This window comes from Panthera uncia, chromosome F2 (assembly GCF_023721935.1).
Source record: "Panthera uncia isolate 11264 chromosome F2, Puncia_PCG_1.0, whole genome shotgun sequence".
NCBI classification, from domain to species: Eukaryota; Metazoa; Chordata; class Mammalia; order Carnivora; family Felidae; genus Panthera; species Panthera uncia.
This window is the reverse complement of record NC_064812.1, coordinates 34,942,857-34,966,184: the sequence shown is the minus strand read 5'-3', so window position 1 is coordinate 34,966,184 and position 23,328 is coordinate 34,942,857. Positions and strand designations below refer to the sequence as shown.

General features: G+C 37.6%; 1 protein-coding gene across 7 annotated transcripts in view; it reads right to left on the bottom strand.

Moving 5' to 3' along the window:
• Nucleotides 1-23,328, bottom strand: part of UBR5 (ubiquitin protein ligase E3 component n-recognin 5) — a 137,418-nt gene that overhangs the window by 34,802 nt on the left and 79,288 nt on the right. For 6 of the 7 annotated variants that reach the window (XM_049633532.1, XM_049633534.1, XM_049633533.1 and 3 more), the window contains exons 19-34: nt 22,931-23,085; nt 22,488-22,685; nt 18,112-18,322; nt 16,813-16,939; nt 12,627-12,778; nt 12,105-12,200; nt 11,656-11,779; nt 8,235-8,332; nt 6,877-7,025; nt 6,267-6,358; nt 5,002-5,148; nt 4,788-4,906; nt 4,579-4,705; nt 4,360-4,489; nt 2,879-3,039; nt 2,518-2,757 (exon numbers count right to left, since the gene is read on the bottom strand). In XM_049633532.1, the coding sequence (XP_049489489.1) occupies nt 2,518-2,757; nt 2,879-3,039; nt 4,360-4,489; nt 4,579-4,705; nt 4,788-4,906; nt 5,002-5,148; nt 6,267-6,358; nt 6,877-7,025; nt 8,235-8,332; nt 11,656-11,779; nt 12,105-12,200; nt 12,627-12,778; nt 16,813-16,939; nt 18,112-18,322; nt 22,488-22,685; nt 22,931-23,085 (2,326 nt within the window). The remainder of the gene's footprint in view (nt 1-2,517; nt 2,758-2,878; nt 3,040-4,359; nt 4,490-4,578; nt 4,706-4,787; nt 4,907-5,001; nt 5,149-6,266; nt 6,359-6,876; nt 7,026-8,234; nt 8,333-11,655; nt 11,780-12,104; nt 12,201-12,626; nt 12,779-16,812; nt 16,940-18,111; nt 18,323-22,487; nt 22,686-22,930; nt 23,086-23,328) is intronic. The other variant, XM_049633536.1, reaches the window with a different exon arrangement.

The following is a 23,328-nucleotide window of genomic DNA, read 5'->3' as shown; positions in this document are numbered from 1 at the left end:
ACAGTCTGGAGTATAAAGCTTCTACAGCATAGAAATCTGTTCTGTCCCCCCCACATAAATAAAGCCAAACATAAATCGGGAAAGGGTAACCTACTTCAAGAGACTTACCTATCTATATTAGCCACGGCTGGATGGGGCAGGAAAAATATCTCTTCAGAGAACTTTTTGTGGTGGTGGTGGTGGTTTTATTTTTGAAGGAGGGTGAGAGCATGGTGGGGAGGGGCAGAGAGAGAGAAAGGGAGACAGAGGTTCTGAAGCAGGCTCCATGCTTACAACAGAGAGTCCAATGTGGGGCTCAAACTAACGACTTGTGAGATCACAGACCTAATCCAAAGTCAGACACTTAACCAATGAGCCACCCAGGTGCCCCTCTTCAGGGAACTTCTAATTACAAACCTGCGCTCATGAAAGTTTAGGACTTCAATTTGTACTGTAAGGTATGGTGGGTTTGTGATGATTAATCCAAAGTCTCAACACTATCAATAAGGACCAAACAGCAATTATCTCCCCTTACAGTGCCATCTAATATTCAGGAATATAGGAAAAAGGTAAATATCCATCTAGAATTATCTCTACATATGTTTAAACTTTAATCACTGTACGACCTTGGACAAGTAACCTGAGTCTCATATTCTTCACTTTTAAAATTAGGATGATAGTGGTTATCTATGAGTTATTGGGAAGATTAAAACAGGTGATGCATTTACAACGCTTAAAAGTTCCTAGTTCATATTAAAATTTCAGTTAACAATTTTTGTATGAGGCATGGAGACAGAGAAACAGGTTGATTAATAAGGACATTAAGAGTTTTAAAGAGGTGAAGGGAAGGGACAGAAGAAGGAAAAATACTAAACTCAAAACTTTACGTTCAGTGGAGTGATAATGTACCACCTACCACCCCACACAAGGGAAATCGCAGAGACTAGTCAAATGTGTACTTTTTACTTAAGACATGCCTGAAACACTGATCAAAATACATCCTTACAAGAGGGAGTGATTGTACCGTATAATAATGAAGGACTTTTACATTATATCAACAGTTGAAGAAAACATTACACTATTATCTTTCTTGATGATCCAATGAGATCTCCTTCTGGGAAGACATGACAGACTGACTCAATCAATCAAGGGGGATAAAGTGGAGAGCTGAAGAATGCACAATACTTAAATAAAGAGCCTAAGAAGCAGGGCAAAGGGACACAAAAATCTTGATACTTAGTAAGAACAGGCTGATGGGCACTTTTTAAAGTGAAGATCACCCCAAAAATCTTTTCAACAGATAAAAAGTGTTTATGTTCCGGAACATAAACACAAAGTAATACCACTTAAGTAACCAGGGAGCTCCTCACAGGGCTATCAGGCTCAGCAGACGTCATATGGCGCCCAAGCAGATTTTGCTAACAGAATCACTGGATAATGGGGTATGTTTAGCAAGTCTGAAAATATACAGCTTGATTCGTAACCATTTCCAGCAAATCCTGAAAGCCTATCAGTGACAAAGCTACCATGAGAAAGCTTTGACAGACAAACCTGGACTTACATTTCAGGGTATCCTAGGAGACCTGACAATAAAGGAAAAGCTGGGATACATACTGGCACATGGAATAATGAGAACAGTGAGAGAGCAGATACTGAAGACATCAACTCAGATGAAACCCAGGAATGAAGTCTAGGGAAATTGTGCTAAATTTAATAAGGAAGGCGTGCCTTAGTATCACAGAGATGTTTTCCAGGAAAGAAGAAGAGGGTCTTTAAGTCCCAAAGATCTTCATTAAACATCATTATGATTACACACAGGAACAGAATCAGACGTGAGAAAGCCAAATAAACAAATATTTGCTAAAGATCACTATAGCCCTCCAACTCAAAAGTATGACCGCTAAACCGTGAGCACACTGGCACTACCTGAGAGTTTATAACAAATACAGAACCTCAGGCCCCACCCAGACCTCCAAAATCTGCCTCTGCATTTTAATAAAACCCCCAAGTAATTTGCATGCACATTTAATCAAGCACTGTGCTAAAAGACACCAAAACGTTTCAGTTTCTAAACATTCTGACTCAACAAGGTTACAGTCTAGTTACCAATGGGAAAGATAAGTAAAATTTAAAAAATAAATAATCTTAAACTAGAAATATTAAGTTGATGAATTGTTTTAGCTCTCTCCTAGACAATATGGTTGTTGTTGAGAATAACAACCTGCCCGCCCCCTAGACAGGAAGTATGTCTACAGAAGTCTGAACTTTCTTACCAGATTACTTTGTTGGCATAATAAAAACAGTGCTTTTCCAACCAAAAATAAAACCCACAACTATAAGCCTATTACCTTAGATGTGTAGGCACCATGTATAATTTTTCAAGTGCTCTCACAGGTTTCAAACAAAATAAAATCTTTACCATTTGTTACATAAACGATCATGGACCCCTCCAGAGTGCTTATAGAAAGGTTTAGTAAGCCAAACGTGACATTTCCAAAGAAAGAATTAGTTAGAATCTGTTACCAGATAGAAACTTACCTGCTAGACTGATCAGATGATGGTCGTGGTGGCAGTGGTTCCACGGAGAACAGTTCTTCACTGCCTTGCATGGCATCTATGCTAGTACTAGCCAGAGTGAAAGGTGCAGTCGGGCGAGCGATCCCCATTCTGACAGGAACAATCAGCGACTCTGCTACATTGCACAGTTCTTCTACAGCGTAAGGTAGCAGTGCTTGGAATACACGCTTGCATTTTCCAATTGGCTGCGGAATAAAGTTACTGAAGCAAAAGGAAAAAACAGGAATCTTTTATGAAATCTTTTCATACACACAATGTTATCATTATCACAAAAAATGTGTGTAAAGTGATAGAAAAGCTCGGATCAAAAAGGATGTCTTACTTTTTCTTTTTGGATGAAGCCATTTCCACACTAAGAATGACAAAAACTCTTGCCACTGAACGCAAAAACCTCATTGTCACAGCAATAGCTTCTTCTCTACGTCCAGGTGTGTATTTGTTTTGGAGTTCTTTCACGAGTGTACCTAGTAGAGTATCTAAAAGCTTTAAAAATTGTGAGAACTCTATTAATGCTGAGACATCTCTTAAGATGTTTGGACATTTATAAAGCAAAAAGTTCAAACACCTTTTCAATATTACCATTTCATAATAAAAATCTCAAAATAAATTTTACCAAAACACTTCTAGTATCACTGATTAATTTATGCCCATGCCTACCATGTCTTTGACCTACAGTAGGCCTCGAATGTCTGACTTCCGTTTTTAGTCTTCTAGTTCTATGTGTATCATACATAGAAAAATAACAAATATATCAAATCAGAGAAAGAATAATTTCACTCACTATAGGGTACATATGGAAACAGCAAAGTAGTTTCAAATATTTATATTAATAAGTTCATAATCCCATCCCTCTCACTTAACCATTTCTATTGTTACTTTCTCGGTCTCATTTCTATGCATCATCTATCATATACATATTAATTATAGAGACCATCCAATTTCATGTTATTTTGGGGTTTTCAAATGTTACTTAAAATAACCTTTATTTCTAAGTTGCCGCATTACATTTCAGCAAGTGGCTGGGCTATAATTTGATTCAATAATCTATTATTGGCTCCATCAAGTATTTCTTTTCTATATTTTTTATTATTCTGTAACATGATTTTTTTTCTCATGTCACAAATTATTTCTTTATGATAAGTCGAAGGGCACGGATTTTCTTTCTTCTTTTAAATGTTTATTTATTTTTGAAAGAGAGAAAGAGAACACGAGGGAGGGACAGAGAGAGGGGAGGACAGAAGATCCGAAGCGGGCTCCATGCTGACAAGTCAAGAGCCCGATGTGGCTCAAAACTATGAACCGTGAGATCATGACCTGAGCTGAAGTTGGACACTTAACCGACCGTGCTACCCAGGCGCCCCAGAGGGCACTGACATTCCTATGGCTTGTGATATTATTGCCAAGTTGTTTTCTAAAAGAATACCAATGCAATGCCACCCGATCAGTGTCTGAATGTGTTCTTTTTCCCATAACCTCACCAGCACTAGGTTTTAGGATTTATATTCTAATTTCAGAGCAAAAAGGAGTACTTAAAAAAAAAAACATTTGCACTGAGTCAATTTTGAACACTGCCCCATACATTTTAATATACTGTTATATTTTTAGCACATTTTAGGATTTTTGTTTAGAATGAAAGGAGTTTCTGTGTTGAGATATTTAAATCACCCCCAAATTCCATTCCCCTGAATGTACTGTGTAATTAGACCTTATCAGTACTTAGGAGGTTGGATCAATAAAATTATGGGAAACTAAGTCAGAAAACATTCTTTTATGTACTTGTAAACAAACCTCCAAAGAACTTACCAAAATATCTGCTGTACACTTGACTATAAGGCAATGAGTGAAACAGTCCAGCCGAATGGTGCCACTTTGCTGATTGAGGTAAACTTGCTCTTCTGGCAAAAGATGGCCTATCCTACTGCTGGCACTGAGACTTGAGCGGGAAGGAAAGACAATGCATTGTAATCACCTCCATTAACAGGGGAAATACATAAATCTAAAACGTTTTTAATGAATACATACGGGTCTTTATTCTCCTGTGAGCCAAACATAATCATAGATTTCAAAGCATTCCAATCCTGTAGAACACGCTCCAATGCAAGCTGGGCAAACCTTGGGGGCTCTAAATCATGATCAGGCATATCTGAATCTAAGCAGAAAAAGAAACAGTGGGTAAGACAAAAATAAATAAAATCTTTTTTATATGTGTCACAATTGTCAGACTCACCCACCTTCAGGATTGGCTGTTTTTCTATTACGATCCTCCCTGATCCGAGGAGGTCTGTACTGGCAGTGCTCTACTGTCTGCCTTGCAACTGTCTGCACTAAAAACAGTAAGAGGTGCTCTCCCCTGCAAAATGGAACATCACTGTGAGCAGGGAGAGGGGGAGGGCTACTCAGATGTGCTGTGTTTTTCCAATTTATGTCCTAAAAAACCCCACTTGCCTGCTGTTTGGCAGAGTGACCAGATTAGTGGCAGTGAGTAGGCGATAAAGTAGATCAAGACGAGCAGATTTCTGTCCAGCAATTAGAGTTTTACACTTACATTTCTCCCAACAATCACAATACGCTGTTGGTGATGTCCGTTTGAGTCTAGAAAGAATTCATACACAAGTACAAAAAACAAAATTAAAAAAAAAAAAAAAAAAAAAAACCACAAACATCTCTATTGAAATCATGGAGATATAACTTACTGACCCAAGATAGAACCCTTGTTAATATTTAAATGCAAAGTGTAATAATTCTTAAAGCATACTTAACTGCAAGTATTACTTAGTGGCATGAAGTCTACAGAGCAACTCTCCTGAGGGATCTTGTAATGATTTGAATATAGTCACGTCTTCCAGAACATCCTCCTTAATTCCCTATAGCCCCCATTCAGTGTAAGTGGTCCTCCTATGTGCATCTAATGAGCCCTAAAACCCTTATGAGCAAATGTTTCTTGCTTGTGTCCCCTGATAGGACTGTAAACCCTGCAAGGACAGAGACTCCCTTGTCCACCACCACCCAAATATCTAGTGTGTAACAGCACTTACTAAGCAATCAATGAATAGATTCACTTTTAGATGTTTAAATTAAGGAAGAAAAACATATTAGCCAAAGTTCTTTTAATAAAAGTAATAAATAAGCACCAATGCAATATCTATAAACATTTTCTACTTGTCCTGTATAATCATTTATTTTAAAGCACAATAGATGGTTTTTACAAACCAATTCTCTGTTAACCATAACATCTACATATCTGTGGCACAATTATAGCTGATATCCCTGCTGAGACTCTAAGGCACTGCAAATGTTCATGCTGGAGTATTTTATTGCTTCTTAAGTCTGTGAAAATTAACACACTAGCCATGGTAACTCTATTGCTGGATGAAAGGTTATTACATTCACTTTAAGAAGTAAATAAAGCACAGGCCAAACATTCACCATTTTTCACTTAATACCTGTTAAGATCTCCTGCTAGGAGACCCTACTATAGACTGAGACTCTGGAGAGAGAATATAGACAAAAGCAAATGAACAACATTTCAAAGTACACTTTAAATCAAGAACCACATTTTAATAAATAAACTGGCTTAAAGAGAACAACTTGAGAAAACCTTATGCTTCCTGAAAAATGAAATAAAACATTATCTTGGTATAGATTATTTTAACACAGCAATATGAATCTAAGCAGTTTATATAATTAAAGAAAACTAGAACTGTACTCACTTGCAATCGTGACCTTTATGACAGACTCTTGCACATTCTGTACAACAACAGAGTGACTCCAGCAAGCCACAAGTTCGACACTCAAAAATATCCTACAATTAGAAGGGTTTATTTCTTAGAAGAATATAATGTACATTTCATTAGCTTAATTATTTCTAGTATTTTCTGAAGTCCATCACCATGAAAGCAGAGCAAAGCTAATGTGCTATGGAAACAGAATCATAAACGGGTACAGCACTGGAGGTACAACGAACGGAAATCAAATATTTATCAGTAGGGCAAAAATAATTCCTATCACCACCCCCAAAAAGGTGCTATAGCTATAAAATCTGTGTCAGGAGCTGTGAATCAAATTATGCTACTGCGTGAAGATTTCTAATTTTCGTGATATCTAATAACTAATTTAATGATCATCTCCTTTGCCTCACTTATTTGGGAATAAAAATTATTTTTCTTTGGAGAATTTTATAACTCAGAATAAAAAGAAATATCAGACTCACAATTCCAGAGCTAAGAACTATAGAACTGTAATTCTAGTAATGGTGAAAGGGGAAAAAAGAAAAGAATACCTGAAGACAGCATAAATACAAAGAAGTCTAAAACGGCCTACCTGGTTAATGTGCTCTGCTCCTGTCCATGTAAAACTGCAGGTATCATTACAACATAACACATATAAGGGTGAGTCATCAGGGTTGGTACCTGATGGGCAAACCATTCCCATAAATACATCTTCCTCTTTTTCACTCGAGGATACTTCAGCTAAAAAGATTAAGAACACAGTAGTTCACATACCAAGATAGGCCTTAATCACAATCAGCTACTGCTTTACTCAAATGCAAAAGCTCTAACATTTACACAGTATAAATCAAAACTACTATATATTAATTTTAAAAACTGAAATACAGGGTGCCTGAGTGGCTCAGTTGGTTGGGCATCTGACTCTGGCTCGGGTCATGATCTCCTGGTTACTGAGTTCAAGCCCCGCATCAGGCTCTTGTGCTGACGGCTCAGAGGATGGAGCCTGCTTCGGATTCTGTCTCCCTCTCTCTGCTCCTCCCCCATGCACTCGCGCACGCTCTCTCTTGCTCTCTCAAAAATAAATATACGTTAAAAAAAAACCCCAAAACTGACACACAAGTCAACATGCAAGGAAATCCAGTCAGTTCTGGTGCAAAATAAAGCAAACTGTAATTGTATCATAACCACGTGACAACAATACACCACACCTCAGCTGAATACACAGCTCTATGTTATGCAGTTAAGATTCAAGTTCTAGCTCTATTTAATAAATTATAGACAATCACATAAATTTTAGAGTCTTCTAAAGGCTGGGTGTAGGAACTGATATTCCTTACTGCTTTCTATTAAGCAAGAATTCCAAGTCAGAAGGAAGAACAATAAGAAATCTGGCCTATTATTTCCATAAATTTGTATCATGATCAACAGTTAACCACTGGCAGGTTCTATCAGTAACCCGTCTTTATTTTCAAAAGATCAGTCATGGGACACCTGGGTCGCTCAGCTGGTTTAAGCACCTGACTCTTGATTTTGGCTCAGGTCATGTCATGGTTCAGGAGAGCAAGCCCTGTACTGGGCTCTATACTAACAGCACAGAGCCCGCTTGGGATTCTCTTTCCTTCTCTCTGCCCCTCCCCTAACTCCCCATTCTCTCTCTCAAAATAAATAAACATTAAAAAGAAAGTCATTACGTTATCCATCATGCATTTTTTTTAATTTAAAAACTTATACCAGCTGTTTTTTGGTGGAAAGTTCGAAAATACAATATACTTGAAAAAGGTACAAACATGAATTTTACACACACAAATACACAAAAGAATTATCTTGATAGCTTCTACTCAATTATTTCATCATGCAAAAATTAGGTTTGATTAATTGTATAATAAATGTAGAAAAGAATCTTTTCAAATTAAAAAATAAACAACTCTTTTAGGACTTGTAATAAATTACCTTTTGCAATTTTCTGGGCTGTTTCTAAGATGGTAATTGCAGCTGGATAAGCTCGGCCACTTACAGCTGACATAAATGGGGTCATCCCTCTTGCGTCCCTAAAATGAGAAAAATTATGCATAAAAATATTAATTTTTAAATATTTCCTTTCTTCATTATAAAAGAAATGTTCAAGATGAAGCAAAAAAGTCGTTTTGTTGTATTAAATAACGTCCTACCACTCAAAGGAAATCCCTGGTGGTATTTTCTAGTCTCCTATTACCACATGTAAAAAAGGAAGCCCCTCTCTAAGAATCCTTGTCTCTCTCAACCATGCTCTCCTTTCTTGGTCTTAGTGACATTAAAGAATAAATCAGCAGGGGCTCTAGAGTCAGACTAATATTTTCTAGATGTGGTGATGATAACAGGCTCTATCTCATACAATTGTGATGAGGATTAAGCCAATTGTTACTTAAAAGCTTTTCATTTGCTTAGCAAATAAAATGTACTCAATAAATGTTAGCTATTTTTATGTATTTTCTCTTAAAAATGTACCTTCAATATTCTTCACTGAATTTCTATTCCCTCCTGGATCCTTTGCAATTCCCCAAATTTAGTCCTCAACCACCTGTGCCTCTCTCTCTCTGATCCACCAAAGCAACTACCACTTCTATGATGATAACACAGTTCAAACATCTACACTTGCTTACTTGGTAAGCCTACTTAGGATTTCCCAGTGATACTGCACTTTCAAAATGTCTAACAACTAAAATCACCTTTCTCCCCAAACCCACTCTCTACCTATGTCGGCCAACAGCATCACTGTTCCTGGGAACTAAGACAAAAAATCTGGATTCTTCATGAAGTCCCCCTTCTAACTCAATTTTTTGCTCTTGCATCTAATCCCTTTTTTCCATTTTCCAGTTCAGTTTATTGTAACACATATACTAAAGGCAACAGGTAGACATAAAAAAACAAAGCCTCAACTCCAGTCTCTACTCTTACCTATTTTACTCCTTTTTTTATGCCACCATCACATTATTATTCTTATAAACCCACTTTGATACTATTATAGTCTAACCAAAGCCATCTGAGGATTCAAGCCCAAAGAATAGAGACCAAAGTGGTGGCTTTAACCTACTTCTTCAGATTCAGTGGCTATTGTTCTCTTCTAATCCTCCACTTCTAATCAGATGCATCACTGTTTCCTTAAGTATTTATACTTCTCCATTTTTATGTTGTTGCTCACTCTTCTCCCTACCTATTCCCCCAGCTTCATACTACCTCCCTGCTCAGGTAAGAATGAGCCAGCTGAGAATAAAATCCTCTACATCTTTACTAGCCAGGAGGATTTTACCAAAATTTACTTTCTTTAGCTTATGTTATTAAAGCAAACTCCAACCACCCACACCTAGGATTGGAGGGAGTTGGGAGGAAGGGGGGTACGGAATGCTTAAATTGGAAATAATGTTATTTTTTAACAATCCTTCATCCTCATCGCGCACACACACACACATACACACACACACACACACACACACACACACACACACGCATCACCATCACAGGCATGCTCTCAAATTAAGATTCAATGCTCTGAAGTATTCTCCTAATACTTTATATATTGCCAAATACAATTAAAGCCAAGAACCTTTCTCAACTGGGTCATCTGTATGGTAACCAATTTCCAGTTATACCCCTTGGAAAATTTTATTAGCAACTCCAGGAAATTCTCCTGTATTTGTAATATAAAAAAGGAAACAAATGACCAATTTGAGAATGCCTATGCTTATTAACTAAAGGGCAAAAGAACTTTGCCTTTCCTCTAATTTGTTTCAAAGCTGTCATCAACAGTACCAGCTTATTAATAGAACGATGTATTCAGTGTTTTCCAAATAGTTCATGTATTTTCTCAGAAAAGGGGTTGGGGGAAAGCAACTACTATTGAAAGGGCACTAAAATAACTGGTGAACTAGAAACACACTGCAGAAATGCAAAATGGATTAAAAATAGAGAGAAAGGAAGTAAGAACATTCAATGAATTTTGAGACAACACCAAATGACTGAACGAATTGTACAAAGATAATACCCTTAAAAAACACCAAAAATTCAAGTGAGGAAATAAAAATAGAAAGACATACCTTTCTGAAACAGAAAGAATATATTGGCATATATACCATTTTTACCTATGCCTCAAACCACTAATAAATTAGTAAGCTTCTTCTGTAATAATAACTTAATTCCAAGTCAGTGACTTATTTTACTAGCGGGGGCAGCCTTCATTCAAGTAGTAAGTTCACAAATTATGTTCATTATGGCCTAAGGTCAATAAGGCTTAAACAAAAATCTCCTTGCCCTTAATAATAAAAAACTCAAAACACCTTCTTGTACTTAAATATGGAGAGGTTGCTTAAGGGTGATGCCTGGGAGTCTCAGTTCTGGAATTAAGACATGGACCACGGTTGGAATTCCAGCCACTCACTAGTTTTGTGACCCTGAGTGGGTTAATTAATCTCTAAGACCATTTCTTCAAATATAAAATGGGGATAGTATTACCTACTCCAGACAGCTATTGCTAGAATCGGAAGAGTTAATCCTTTGGCACAGATAAGAGCTAACTTTTATAAAAATGCTTATTGTTATGAATTTGTAAAGGAACATAAACAATCATGCTGAAAGCAGAGCTATACTCTGTCAACGGTTAGTGAGCACTTATCACATAATACTTATCAAAAACTGCATAATCTCATCGTGATTTTGCAAGTCCAAAAAGATTTCCAAAGAAACCATCACAATCATCCACAGAGTTTTAGCATACAGATTCCAGGCCCCATCCCAGACCTACTGAGTCATACTTTTGCTGCAAAGTTTGGGGAAGAATCTATAAAATTTTTTAAGTTCTCCAGGTGACAGTGATGGAATTTATGAATTCACATTGGAGAATAGCTATGCTGTGATTTTTTAACACACGCACACACACCTCCTGATCAAACTTATGTAAAATTGGTTTGTATTCATTTAGTGTACACTGTATTATACTGGAGTCTTTCATTGAAGGGAGCTTAGTTAATTACAGAAGGAATAAATGCTAGATTCTGATCAATTAGTTTAAATTCACATAAGATAACTGTTGCCCATACATTGCAACATCAACTTAAACAGTAAAAGGAGCTAAGCTAGATCTTCATATCAAAAGCATATTAGGGGCGCCTGGGTGGCTCAGTCGGTTAAGCAGCAGACTTTGGCTCAGGTCATGACCTCACAGTTTGTATATTCAAATCCCGCATCTGGCTCTGCGCTGACAGCTCAGAGCCTGGAACCTGCTTCAGATTCTGTGTCTCCTTCTCTCTCTGTCCTTTCCCCACTCTCACGCTCTCTGTCTCAAAAATAAATAAAGATCGAAGAAAAAAATTCGTTAAAAAAAGTATATTAAACTTCTTACTTGGCAGAGAGGAGTTCTCGTAAATAGGGCTGCAGAACAACACTGTCACATAACAATTTTAATATAAAATGAGCATTGGCCTTCCGATCCTTGGATTCTACTACAGATGGCTCTGTGGAAGGACCTGTAATTAAGCAAATCCATTTGGTAACAAGAATAAACAAGAGTGAAAAGAATATTCTGAAATAACATTAACAAAGAACCATTAAATAAGCCAACAGAAAAATATTCTAGTATTAGCAATAAACTGCTAATTTCATTATACAGAATTTAAACACAACACATTTTACAACTCCCAACTGAATTTACAACACTACAACCTCACTGACATATGAAGATCTAATTCAGAGAATTAGATGTTTTTCAAGCCAAGGTAAGTCTCATTGAGATAAAGTGTGGCTTTGTAGAAACCCAAATGCCTAGGCAGATAAAATAGTACGGATTCTCACCTGGAATGGTGGAGGTGCTTGGTCCTTGACCGGTGCCAGTCGCTGCTGTGGTAAGAGATCCCACAGCAGGGGCCAGGATAAAATCAATGTCACCATCTTTCAGTAAACAGAACAGCAGGATGTACATCATTATAGGCAACATATCCCTAACATTTTCTCTTAACTGGCCTTAAGGCTTTTCTCTGCAAGCCAAAGGTCAAATCAGACAGAGGTTTAAGTGGGAACTTGTTTTCCAAATTATAAGAGAAGGAATCCTCTGAATTACTGATTTGTTATGATGTATTACTAGTTAGCTTCTTGCCAGTGTGGAAATATATTATCTCAATAAAACAGCTTCTAGAATTTTAATTTTTAAGTTATAAACCCCTTAAACCAAATCTTTGCAACTAAACTGGTTACAATTTACTCATTATGCTACTTTTAAATACTTCAGATTTCTAAATATCCCATTCAAGTGTTCCATCTCCTTTCTCTCAGGACCTTGTTTTTTTGCTAAACACTAAATAAAATAACAGATCTTACCAGGATCCATCGCAGGAGGGTCAGGAACCCAACTAGGGGGAGCTATGGGGGGTGAAACTGGATCCTGGTGGTCACTGGATGAAGCTCCAGCTTCATGTCTACCCAAACCAGCTGCTCTCAACGAACGTCTCATCATTTCCCGTAACCTCAAACTAGAAGAACATGGACAAAATCAGAGCTCACTACCATGGCTAAATGTAATGAAAAGGTGTACAGAACTCATCTGAGATCAAAGTTTGTTCTATAAGCAAATACTCCAGGCAAGGGAAGTGAAGTACAAATGCCAATTCTGGAATCACAAAGTCAGTGAGGGATAGAAATGAAACTGGGGGCACCTAGTACCCAGTTCAGCACTAAAACCACTATATTAAGCTCCCACACAAACTTAAGCACAGGGAACAAAACTTACGGTGAAGATTAGAAAATAATCTTTCATACATTAAGGTAAATGAACAGCTGAACATTAAGACAAAAAAATTTCTGTCCCCTGTTTATAATCGGTGAGAATTAAGTTTAATAATAGACATCAGCAAACATACTAAGTAGCACAAAACCAATATTGTTAGCCCACTAAATAAAATCCCTTTGCTGTGATCTCAAAAACAATTAAACTAATGTCCACACAGTGAGTAGTTTTAAAACAAAGACCAATTTAGATTTATTTTTTATACCCAAAAAAAAAAAAAAAAAAAAAAAAAAAAAAAAAAGGGGGGGGGGGGAGTTTTTTTTAACAGTACAATTTGTATCCCAAGGAATTTAATGCAACTGGAGCTTGTAAAATGTGTTAATGTCTGGGCGTGATTTTTTTTTCCTCCTGCTATACAAGGAAAAAAAATACTGCACAGGTGTGCACATCACTAAAAAGAAAAGGAAATAATCACAAACACAGACCTTGTTAGGGGAACTGGTAACTACCTGTATAAAAATCTATACCTCTGAATAAAAGCTTACAAAGCCTACAAAATTAACACATTACGAACTAACAGCAATTAAAGAGAGAGCATATGAGGCAAATCCTTTCCGTCAGCCACAATTTTAGAGCTTCTAAATGAATAAAGACTAAAAATTCAATTATAAGGGCCAGGCAACACATAAGGGACTTCATTCTCCCATGCAGATTTAATCCCAGACACAACACTTCTCTGATGTGAAAGACCTACCACCTTACCAGGTGAGCATTATATATATATATATATATATATATGTCTACAAATAAGTTAATTTAGAAAGATTTTTATTAATGTTTGAATCTTCTAATTATAATTGTTATGTAATCCGAGGGTAAATGTGTTTTTCCATATTGATACACTTTCAATTTCAAAAGGACAAATTTTCTAAAACTTTTACAAAAATTTCCTTTAGAGGCTACTTTCAAGAACACATCTATTTTATAAAGCTTATGTATGACGATATACCTCTGGGAACAGAAACATTCTTTGGAAGATTCTGCAAAGTAAATTTTAATGTCTTAAATAATGTATTAGTTATTATAGTATTCACTATCAAAAAATACCTACAAGTAATTCTTTTATGGTATCGAGATCTTCTCTCTCCCAATTTAGATATCTGAGTTTTTATAATATGGAGGGGAACAGGACATAGGGATTATGTCAGTCGAGGTCACTTCCCTGTCCGAAGACATCACCCACAGAGAAAGGCAGTCTCCTTACCAGTTAACAGCACACACCAGGGTGACTGTTCACATTGTGATGTTCCTATACAATTTTAAGCTCAATATATATACTTGGTATCCTAATGTGTCTTACTCAAAACAGAGAAAAAAATCAGTAGTAGCTGGGAGGCACTGCATATAACCTGAAAATAAATACATGTTTGGGGCCTATTAAGAAGAATGCTTACATCAGGGTCACAAACTCAATGCCTCCTGGGCCTGGAAGGCAGTATCAATTGAGGAAAGGGCAGTCAGGTATAAGAAATGGGGAGTAATGGCAAACTAGAAGCATACATGCTCATGTGAAGGCATTCAAATTATAAAGAAAAAAAAAAAAATTTAACCGTGCACAGGCCAAAAAACATATGTGGGCTATTCTCCAACCTCTAGCTTAGAGCAGATTAAGAATAAAATGAAGATAAGTGGAGACCATAGTCTCATCTTGAACTTGCAAACTCCCAACTCTGTTGTTGTGATGTAGTCAATTCAATATTAAATGAGGGGGTCATTCCTTTGTCATTTTAAAAAATTGTCCTTAACCTCTTTTCTTCATTAGGTCTTGGGAACATTTTTAAGTACAATGCCCAGCTCCTCATATAGATTCTTTAAAAACAAAAAACAAAAAACAAAAAAAAGAAAATTATTCTTCAAGATGTTGTACACAATTCATGAAGATTCACCTGTATCCTCAGTGGCTGAGGACAATACTGAGGAGATACCACCTTGGCTGCTAAGATTCAGAGTTTTGACATTTCTTCGATAGGCTTGCCTGGAGTCATCGTATTTTCTGACAATATGGAAGAATTCAAGGATGATGTAATTTCCTCTTTGTAAGCACGTTATATCCATGCTACAGAAGCCTTAGAATCCAGTCATGTTCAAACATACCACTGTGACAAAAAAGCGAAGGTCATGTGTCTTCCAGATTAACAATCTCTAGAGTACATACACCTGCAATCAGATGCATCAATCAAGCTTTCCACTAAATCTGCCCTTTGTACTCAGGAACTATGAGTCACATAACAAAACTTCTGAGTCAAATCATCATCTGAAGACATTTAACAGTACTCCATTCAATATTGAAATTGCATCAGTTTTGAGCTTACAGCTCATGAATCCCAGCCTGCATACTCATCAAGGGGCATCGCCTAGAAAATCCATTGTAGGCTAGAGGAGGGTTTCACTTCAATGAAGCAGAGTCTGTGGACTTCCTACTGCCCGGCGTGGATAATAAGACTCCTGTGCTTTCATCTGTTCAACCGGCAGCCCTGAGTTTGAACTGGTTAAGAGCACTGCAGTGAAATCTTCGGCAAATGCCTCAAAGGAGCTTACTCTGCAAATTATTTCTGTGAGCAACACATCACCCACTCTTGAAGCTCCTTTTAGTCTTTGCCTTCAAAATAATCCTTACATGAAAAAAAGATGGCAGCACTGGCATTGGACCAACCATATCAGAGTCCAACTTGATCTGCACCTGTATTTTCCCTGAGGAAATGAAATACCTGAAATAATTCAGACACTAATTTCTTCAAGAAGAATTTAAGTTGCTTTCCATTTTAGACCAAACACTTTGTCTGCCTAGTGTAGTCCTAAACAAATAAGCTGGTGATAATTTCCATTTTGTATCGTCTATATGAGGTCTTTGTACTGTTTTAAATTACAATTTGGTCACCCATAAATAGTTTTTGATAAATTTCATTTCAGGATATTTTTGAACCCGGGAAGCTATCAACTTGGTACCAATTTTAGAAGAATCATTTTTAAAGGGAAAGTTGGATATGGAACAGAAAATAGGCAAAGAGACTCTTCACTTTAAGTAGACTTTACAACCTATATCATTAGCACAGAGAGCAGTGCTTCCGTCAGTGATCTGTCAAGTGTCCAAGAACTCTGGCTCTCGTGTCTAATATACATGTGCTTTTTCCTTCAGAAAAAAAAAAAAAAAAAAAAAAAGGAAAGGAAAGAAAAAAAAAAAAACTATATCCTGAATTCTTTATATTTTTCATCTATTCAAACACCTAGTGATTTTTAATGTTATTAAGGTTTGTCCATCCCACAGCCCAGAGAGCTGAAAATTTTAAATACCAAACATTCATAATACACACCAGCCTTTCGTTTCTTCCCAGATCATTAAGACATCTGAGAAATTGATCTAAATAAGTAATCTGAAAATAAAAGATTGAAATTCTTTCCATTATTGTTATTACTTGTTCTCCAACTAAAGAAAGTAATTTCCTAGGAAACAAGGGTGATAAACTTAAAACACATCCAAAGAATCAAGGTTGAACTACATGTCTAAATTATCTCAAGTTTCTGAAGCATCCTAGGTCCTACTGTTCTACACTTAAAATCTAATTAGATATTATCAGATCTTTTTCCCAGGGTGATATTTGGAGGAATAAAAACAAAGCAAAAGGACCTGTCAATTCATGCAAATGATAGGTGAAAGATGTATTTTTCTGAACTTGGGTTCTGTTTCCGCCAATTAAACTTTCCTGGTAAAAATCACATTACCTTCGACTACTTGATGATCCAGCCCGATTACCTGGGCCATTACTTGAAACAACGGATATTGCATTTGCAATGGCCTCAACAGCAGAAAGCCTTTCTGCAAATGTATTTCTTTCAGAACGCTCTGCTTCTGAAATATAAGAGAAAAAACTAGGATTAATTTAAACTTCAAAAATAATTAAGAGATTAAGTATGTATAGGCCATTAAATGCTAACTACTCTGTACTTTAGTGCTCTAATTCACATACTAGAGATAATGAATAGCTTAATTTTTTCCTCCTTAGAGCAACAGACACTGAAGACAGATTTAACTATGATTTTTAATATGTGAGTTATTTCCTTATTCTGCCTTAACTTTCAACCCCCAAAGGTCAAACATAAGATTATTCATAAGTAGACTGAAATCTAGCTTTCACTACCAAGGGAGAAAAAGACCCATCATTCGGTACCTCAGTCTTGGTTTATATACTACTCATCCCCCTTTAATGATAAGGAAGTAAACCACCACTCAAAAATGCAGCCACAGAATGTCACTGGCAGAATTCAAAATCAAGAAAAACATTATGAATCACCCAGTTGCACTTTTAGACTTTCAGATTTCCCCTTCATGTAGCCAACTAAAACCTTTATGGCAAAAAACCTTATTTTTCCAAAAACATCTCATAACTCACTAGGTTATTTTTCCCTCTACATTATGAAAACTGGGATAAAGATGGCTTCAATACAACTTGCCTTAATTTGTTAAATAATTCTCATGGTAATAAAAATCATCTGCTATTATAAAATCATTAAATCTCATTTTAAGCATTGCATATGATGTCTGTATATATCAAAGAATAGAACTCAAGACAACAAAACACACGGATAAAAATTTATCTGCTTATGTTACATACTCATCCTAATAAGACAGGCATCTTCACCTTCTAAGAAATGTCAAAACTCCTAGATTTTACAAAACAGAAAAAGTACACACAAATTCTTCATAGTAATTTCCTTTTCAGTGTTATATTTTCGAAATTGCCTAAAATTCCTTTTATTGTTTTTAAAAGTTTTTTAATGTTTATCTATTTTTGAAAAGGAGAGAGACAGTGTGAGCAGGAGAGGGGCAGAGAGAGAGAGGCAGACACAGAATCCGAAACAGGCTCCAGGCTCTGAGCTGTCAGCACAGAGCCAGAGGTGGGGCCTGACTTCAACTGTGAGATCATGACCCGAGCCGAAGTTGGATACTTAACCGAGTCACCCAGGCACCCCAAAACTGCCTAAGATTCCTTTTAAAGACCTTGTTATAGTTCTTATTCTCACCCTCTTCTTCTTTAGTTTCCTTATTGCTCGTTGGAAAACAAACTGATACACAAGCATGCAAAATATTTCGGTTTCCATCACATCTGTGGCTGATGAACGTCTGTAGCATCTGCAGATTCTGCTCTAGAACAACCGCTTGCTCAAGATTCATGAGATATTGTCGACAGGCCTCATAGTCACAGCGTAGGATGTGCTGCATTAAGGTTTGTTTCTGTGCTCAGACAAATTACGAAAAAAACTTCAATGAATTTGAACAGCACATCACACATGTAAAAAAACATAATAATATAATCAGCTCTGCAAGTAAGGAGAGACAATTTCAGGTAGCCTGCCAAAGGAGTTAAAATTAAGGGTGCCCTTTAAGCAGAATGTACAATTCACAGGAATAGAGAAGGGTGTATAAATTTTCTGTAAAGGACCAGTAAATATTTTCAGCTTTTGCAACTAACTCAACTCTGCGGCTATGGTGGGAAAGCCACTATACACGATACACAAATGAATGGGAGTGGCTGGATCTGGCCAGCAGGTCATTTTGCCAACACCTGGTCTATATTATTTCTTATGTAATTATCAAATTAGAACCCTATTAGTACTATTAACCAATTAAGCAAAGGGTATACATTCTGTGTATTTTATACAGGCTTACGCATACCCCCTCATGCTCATAAACGTTGTATTACACTGCAGTACGTAAAAACCAATACCTTCAACTCCCCCAGAAACCACGACAGGTGCAATCCCTCAGAGGTTACAACTAATGTAACTTCATTGTCAAAGACATGGTAGCATTAATAATTTATAGAACATGTCATTAATTACATGAGAAACAGCATGCTATAGACTGAATATTTACAGCCCCCAAAATTCGTATGTTGAAGCCTATTCCCCAATGTGATGGTGTGTGGAGGTGGGACCTTTCCAAAATGATTAAGTCACAAGGGTGTGGTCTTCATGAATGGGATTAATACCCTTAATGGGGGCTGAAAAAAACCAGTGTTTTCCCCTCCCACCATATGAGAATACATGGCTGTCTATGAAACAATAAGTGGGCCCTCACCGGACACCAAATCTGCCCACGCCTTGATCTTGGACTTCGAGCCTCCAGAACTGTGAGAAATTTCTGTTGTTTATAAGCCAGTCAGTCTATAGCAACCTGAACAGACTAAGACACAGCATGAACATATCAAGGAGTTCAAATGTACTTCTTTCAGAATGTAACGCTATAGTTAAGGGACACTTATTGGACTAAATATAAAGCTTTAGTTTTGGACTACAGATGAACTTGTAAATTTCAACTAGAATTAAGAACTGGGAAAAGAGTGTTCGGGAATACAAAGGGAAGAAGAAAGGTGCATTTGAACAACTTGCCACTTCTCTCCCAAAGTACTTAAATATCCCATCCCTCCCCCAAAGTGTATGGAAGGGTGGGTAAGGGGTGGAGGCAAGACAAAAAATACAGTTAAACTATTTCCAGTATTTGCCACATTTTAGTACCTGAGATAGGCTATTTTGATTGCGCACTAAGACTCTGAGGTGACCCCACACGTGGTAAGCTCCAATTCAAAAGTATGAGGTGGGACACACAAGATTAAACTTGCCCAAGTCCAGTGACATATATGCAGTAATTAATATGCTAAGAGAATATGTCAAAGTCTCTCCCAAGAATAAAAAGCACACTACTTTTGAAAGTAAATAAAGTCAAGATATTCTGCTGCATACTCTGTGACATAAAATGTTTTCAAGCAGCCAATCAGTCATTCGGTTGGAAGTAGCTACAGGGAACCCTTATCTCCAACCTGCTTTATACGGGCTCTCACCCTGAGAGTTATCAATACCACAATGACTGTGTCAGAAGCAAAAGAGTTTACTCTGCACCACTATATATTGTATTTGTCACTTATTCTTACAGCCAAAAGGCAGAGAGAGTTCAGTAAAACATTTCTTACAGGTCTACTGTGCACCAAGCCCTGCTCGCTGAGGTACAAAGATAAATGATGGCACACTTTACCCCTACCCATGGGATGATGACACATTTTATCTTTACCCTTGAGATGCTGACAGAGTGCAGGGGTCACAGAACCAAATGCCTACAGATGCATCTGAAGTAATACAAATGAGCGGAGGAGGCTGGGGGTAAAAAGATAACATAAACTGCATCATAAATAAATGGCAACATTTAGACTCCAAGCAATTAAGTATCAGGAACTGCAATAAATTGGAGAGACCACATACAGCCTCTAAAGGGGACACGCTAATGGCTTTATGGTGGCCCAGTGTTACCAGATATTCTCATTTTTTAAGAATTAAAAATCTGGATTTTAAAAATAAATCCTGTGGTTTTTAAATGTTGGCAACCAATTACGAATTTTAAAATGATACGGGGGTTATTTCCAGAGGCCAACTCGAGGCCACGGCCACCTCCTTAATCATACCCCTACCAGTCTATAACCTCTAGTCTAGTAGGTTGCAATCAAAACTAAACTAAGAATACAAGCACTGTGTCTCTATGCACAAAGCTCACAGGAAGCTCTCAGGAGTACCTGGATTCAGACTACTTTAGGTGCAATTCTAACAAGTTGCTTTCACCTCCAACCTAATAAAGGGTAAATAAGCCCTCATACTAAGCTCTACTTTCCATCCTTTATAGAAAATCTCCTCACAAGAGCTGTCCATATGGATCTCTAGTTCTTTTTCCATTTTCTCCATGGCTCACTCTAATCAGGCTTTCATCCCTACTGTCCAGAATGACCCAGATGGAGCCAAATCCCCAGTCAGCACTTGCCTCGCCTGGCCCACAGCATCACCACACATGGTTGATCACTGCATCCTACTTGACACGTGCTTGTCACCTGGCTTCCAAGACAACACTCATTCTAGTTTTCCTCCAACCCCGTGGATGCTGCTCCTTCTCGGTCTCTTACGCAGGTTCCTCTTTATCTCCCTGTATTTACATGCTGATGCTGTTCTGACAGCTCAGTCCTTAGACCTCTTCTCCACAACCTTGGTAATCTCATTCCATGTAATTCCTCTAAATACCACAGATGCACTGTAGGCTCCTATGTCTAATTCTCCATCTTGCTCCGGGTCTTCAGAATTACACATCTAACTATTCACCACCTTCTCTTGGATACCTATCTGACAAGCACTTTAAACTCTGCATGTCTAAAACCAAATTCCTGTTGTCTGCCCCTCCTCCCTCCTGAATCTGCTTCATCCCTAGTCTCCATCTCTATAAACGCCGACTTCATTCCTTCAGAATCTTTGGCCTTATTGCTTCCTCCGTCTGACACCCTATGCTGAGCCATTGGCAAATCCTGTTGGCTCTACCGTCAGCCTATCTAATATACCTAGAATCGAATGAATCCCTTCTCCCTCACAGCTCTACTTCTTGGGCCGAGCCACCTTCCCCTCCCACCCGGACTGTTTCAATAGCCCCCCTCACAAGCCTCCCTACTTCCACACTGTCCCCTACTATTCTCAGCAGGTCAGCAGCAATCCTGTGAAAATGTTAAGTCAAATCAGGTCAATCTCTGCTCAAATTGCTCCAATAAGTTCCGGTGGTACCACCGCCACATCGAATAAACACCTCAGCTACAAGTGTTCAAAACTAAACTCATCCTCTTCCAGCATTCATTTTGTTCCTCCTATTTTTCCTCTCCCCACCGACCACACCCAAATAAGAAGCTTTATAACTCCTTCCTTTCATTTATTGCTGAAGACTGGCACCAAGCTTTAGAGAATCTACTTTCTTAAGAACTCTGAAATCCATTCCCTCTTCTTCATTTCCAAGAGTTCAAGCTTACTTTGTTTCTTCATCTGGTCTCTACACTTCTGTTCTCCACCCACTGCTAATCCTTTTTTAAAAAGCCAGTTTAAAATCCTTCTCCTAGCTTTCAGGGGGAAGCTCACACCCCTTAGGTTAGCACACAGGTACCCCAGTGCCTTTCTCCAGTCTTTGCACTTGCCACTCACTTGACCCATATAAGCCCTACCTTCTGTTTATATCAACAATGTACGTGGTCTTCCAAAACATTAAGGTTCACAAAGACCTGGCACCAAGGATAACATTTCCTGCCCTCATCTTGTGTCTAGGAGACCCCTGACTATTCAAAGCTGTGTTCAGGCATTGCCTCCTATGAGAAGCCTTCTCTATAGTCACAGTCTGATTGATATCCCTCCCTTTTGTGCTCCTACAGCACTGTGCACGCCTTAACTCAAACACTTACACTGCCATCTACGGTTCACTCATCTCTCGTCTTAATAAACTACTACCATCCAGAGAGAAGGGTCAACAAATAATCTATTTGATTGGTTTCCCTAGTTTCTAGCAGTATCATGTGAATTAAAATGTCAAGTGGTTTCAAAAGTCAAGTTACCTCCACAGCCATGATGATAATAGCAGCTTTCTTTTTGATTGTTGAATTGGCAGGAAGATTTATTAAAGAATGTACGCCCATTCCAAGACTACTAATAGGTGGAAGATCAAGCCAATCAGGATCCCTTATTCCTCCCATGCAATCTTTGGCCATGGGGTAGATAGTACCATTTCCATCTCGAAGAATAATAGGAGACTCCTATAATAGAGGGAAAATAATAAAATCTGGCTCCCAATCAAAAATGGATCTTTGATTTTTACAACAGGTATATTTATTTTCATATTAGATTATGCTAACCAAATAAGAAACCCAGTATTAATTGTACTTGATATTCTAAATTCTTCAGTAGTTTAATAACAAGCAAATTAGAGCCCAACTTTAGGCTTTACAAAAATGCCAATGTTGTCCCATCAGTTTTCACAAGCAAAAGTAAGCCTCAGTACCTGTCCAGCAGTGAAAATGGCTACATTCCTCTCATTCTGGCCAAGGAAAGCAATGCTGCTTGTAGGGAAATTATTTTCCTGTTCTGCTTTTCCTGTCGCAAGATCAAAGATACAATACCGTACCCAATTCCCAGTCTTCAAAACAGCATGCACACCTTCAGAAACACATAAATGTGAAAAAAAAATTTATGCATCTTTAATAACCTCCAGTAAGTACCTGCCAAATTTTAACATCTCTGGTCACATGTGAAATGTAGATTTATCTCATTCCATAACATTATACACAAGGAACAAAACTTCCAAACACCCCAAATCACTTATTTTATGCACTTTTTTTTTTTAAGTATATTCATTTATTTTGGGGGGGGGGGGGGGGGGGGGGGGGGGGGGGGGGGGGG